Source organism: Etheostoma spectabile, chromosome 18 (genome assembly GCF_008692095.1).
Source record: "Etheostoma spectabile isolate EspeVRDwgs_2016 chromosome 18, UIUC_Espe_1.0, whole genome shotgun sequence".
Lineage (NCBI taxonomy): Eukaryota > Metazoa > Chordata > Actinopteri > Perciformes > Percidae > Etheostoma > Etheostoma spectabile.
Genome location: NC_045750.1, coordinates 14,864,286 through 14,867,920, shown reverse-complemented (window position 1 = coordinate 14,867,920; position 3,635 = coordinate 14,864,286). Strand labels below are relative to the sequence as shown.

The following is a 3,635-nucleotide window of genomic DNA, read 5'->3' as shown; positions in this document are numbered from 1 at the left end:
CACACACACACACACACACACACACACACACACACACACACACACACACTTCCTCCCTGTTCTTCTGTACAGCCCATCAGAGTTCGATAAACACAGACTACTCAGACATTGATCTATTTTTGGCCGCTTTCATCACTCATCCTCCTTTTGAGGGTGTCTGGATCTTCACACGGGAGGCTTTACAGGTTCCCAAAATGCACACAGTGCAGCAGGATCAGGAACACGGACATCCAGTCTCTGATCTGGACTGATCCAGGTTACTGTGTTACCGCCTACATCACTGCTGCCACAACCAGCATGTGTTCAGTAGAAACAATCCCCCGCGTCTCGGATATTGTGACAAATGTACACAATGCCACCGTGGCGTTACATTCCCTGTGTACTGCTTCTCAAATGAAAAGGATTTGGAAAGTTGGCAGCAAAAAGCACACATAGTCTTTCCGTTCTGCGATGCTTTTCTCAGAATACAGATTAACGCGGGATGATTAACACACCTGAGACTAAATAACTTCAGAGCAGGCAGCAGGAAGTGGGGATGAGTTGGGGAAGAAGAGACAAAGCAGGAGAGGAAAGTCCTGTACAGAGATAATGCTGCACCACTGACCATTAAAAGCATAAACCATTAAAATGCAGGATCACACCATTACATCAGTATGATAAACTCCATGTTGAATATATTGCGCACATTTTGACAACATACATGTTTTTACTGCCCTTAGAAGCGACAGCAACAGCAATATTGAGCACTAAACAGGTCTTAATCAAATCCTGCCCACGGTCTATATGTCTTTTAGCCATGTATATAATACGACTCTGACTCTCCCCATTAAACCTCACAGCTCCTCTGTCTCAACCTTTACTGCGGCCTCACTGGGGAAGAGGGGCATTACGAGACACGATGAAGCGCATTACGAGGGCGCTTACGACGGGAGTTACGAGGGGCAGTTCGCATTTCACGGAGGTCCAGGAATCCCACAAGGCATCTGGAGGAATTTACGAGGGGGGAGGGAGAGCAAAAGGGGGCGGCGAGAGAGGAGGGGGGGTTGAGAGGCGGACTGGGATGCTGTTGATTCCCCTACCATATTAAAAGCAGCTAATTTAGAAAAATGGCACACACACGCACTCACAAAACACACAGAGGTGTGCACATAAAATGAGAGTGCAGGCTGACGTGTTTAAACCAACTCTTATACACAAACTGATACGCGTGTAAAGATGCTATAATTCTGTGTATCCATAACTCACTCACACACACACACACACACACACACACACACACACACACGGCAGCAATAAACAGATGCTGCTGTGTGTTTGGAGATGAGTAGGTGGGATTAAAGGATCATTCCAGTTTATTACAACTGGGATCATATTTTCATAGTTTTGGCCAACATTTCCATTTGGTTATGATAACAATGTACTTGTGATTTAAAATGCTGAGAGCAGGAAATTCGCCGACTGCGCAACAATAAAGTCTGACAGAGCAAGAAAAGAGCGGTAAGAAAATGCGGTGGGTTAGCCTATGTGCTGTATGTTATAGCATGATAGAATTCATGGTTGACTCTTATTTTATCTTCCATATAAATGTAGCTGACCTGCAACTTTGTATAAAGGCCTGGTCACACCAGCATCTAAAATTCTTCAAAATCAATTTATTTCATTGATTCAAGTTTAACTTTAAGAACTTTGACCTGAAAATGCACACAGTTGGCGAGCCGGAGAGTCCAAAATGAAGGTAGCTGACATAGTTGTGTCATGCCATCCACTTTATTACAATTTATAAATAAACTGCTCCACAAATGAAGCATTGTTTCTGAGACAGAAGTCTCTATAAACTGCAAACTTATCGCCCCATTCGCGACCTAGCTAACAAGCTGCAAACTGACCATTAATAAGCGCTAATTGAGCATTTCTCCCCTCTTCCCTCTTAAAGAATCTCTTTAATGACTGGAATGGTGTACACTTAAATGCTTCATCTTTACATCTGTCATTGTTCCCACCACAGACACATACACACACACTTTTTTATCTGCCCTCCCTTCTTTATTATCATCTCATGCCCCACACAGCATGCAGCAAGTGGTCCATACAGTAGGAGGTCGCTAACGTTTTCCTTTTTGAGTCACTTCTAAATCTGGACAACAGTATGTCACCAGACAGGCACACAGTCCGACTGAAGGAGCACCTGACCGCTGTCCCAGACGCTCTGTGTGGTACATGTCACCACCCTTCATTTTTTGAGCATACGTAATAAAGTTTGACATCCTAGAGAATAAATTAGCTGTATTTGTACAGCTAATTTATTCTCTATGATGTTGGATGGTGAAAAGCCTGCTAATATTATTTGTTGTATTTTATATTTATTCAACCTTAAGTTATTCTGTGCATTGGTATAAAGTAAGGCACCACTGTGTCCATAATTCAGATTCTGAATTTAAACAAATAATTATAGTCCAGCTCAAAGCAACAAGCTGGGTTAGTTAGGTTCCCATTCTCATTAAATTCCCCACTTATAAAAATGTATCTCCAACTTTATTTGTTTTTTTAATGTCTGTACATTTTCCTTTTTGTAAAGTCTTGTCCCAGGAGGCCCAGCAACAATTCGCTCGATTATTTCGTGAGCTGCCGCAGTGTAACGCACACACCTACGTGTACACACACTGGCAGTTTTCCAAATGCTATTTCTGAGAAACACTTAGAAGCAAAAACTGACACAATTGAACAGTTACTAACCCCCCCTCCTCCCTGTCAAAGACGCAGATATGCATTGTTCAGCTCTATGTTTACTACACATACACAGACCTACACACACACACATCACAGCTGGCACAAAAGGGGCTGAAGTTTAACTGTCATAGGTTTTGGGTTTCACTGGAACCTGCAGAACTATGGTACATGCCATCGGCAGTTTATCAGGTGAGGCATTTAGAGAATCTCATCTGGTAATTGGGGTATTGCTTTCAGGAATGCACAACATAGAAACTGCAGTCAGACGTGTGTTAGCCTTTATTCTCTGGGTGCTTTTTCTCTGTCTCAACTGTTTAAAGGAGGTTTGAACTTCTGCCAAGACTACCAACCGATCAATTGCAGAAAAAAAGCAACTAAAACAATGTTTTTACCCAGGTCTGAAAGGGTTTTTTTGGTGTGTAGCTTACCTTCTCTCAACATGCCTACAGCCAGACATTTCACGAATCGACAGGCCTGGCAGGATTTCCTCCTTCTCTTGGTGATTTCGCATTCATTGGACGCTGGGCAGCTGTATTCAATGTTACCTAGAGAAAAAGAGAGTCAAATATTTTTTTTGTAATTGCAGTGAAGCAATAATTGAACATTATTCTTAATTATTTTTTCATTTAATTTTGACAATATTACCTTATTGAGATTTAAAGTTGACTTTCACTAAAATGTGTCACAGCACACAATCTTAAAGCAATTTGGTGTTGTACTTCCATAAAGTTAGGCAACTCATAGGAGACAAATTAAAAAAAAGAATTGTCCTAATTGAAGCAGATGACACTGAGGTATGCTGATATTTTCCACATCGATGTCTTGTATTACTGTCTGTCCTGTATTAATGTCTGTCCTGACGTGCTGTCCCATCTTTTATTGTTTCTGCAGAACAGGAACCTGCTGAA

General features: G+C 41.8%; 1 protein-coding gene across 3 annotated transcripts in view; it reads right to left on the bottom strand.

Annotated features, from left to right (window-relative positions):
• LOC116706564 (estrogen-related receptor gamma) overlaps window positions 1–3,635 on the bottom strand; it is a 28,109-nt gene that overhangs the window by 10,031 nt on the left and 14,443 nt on the right. For all 3 annotated transcript variants that reach the window (XM_032543482.1, XM_032543480.1, XM_032543481.1), the window contains exon 4: window positions 3,156–3,272. In XM_032543482.1, coding sequence (XP_032399373.1) covers window positions 3,156–3,272 — 117 coding nt within the window. The remainder of the gene's footprint in view (window positions 1–3,155; window positions 3,273–3,635) is intronic.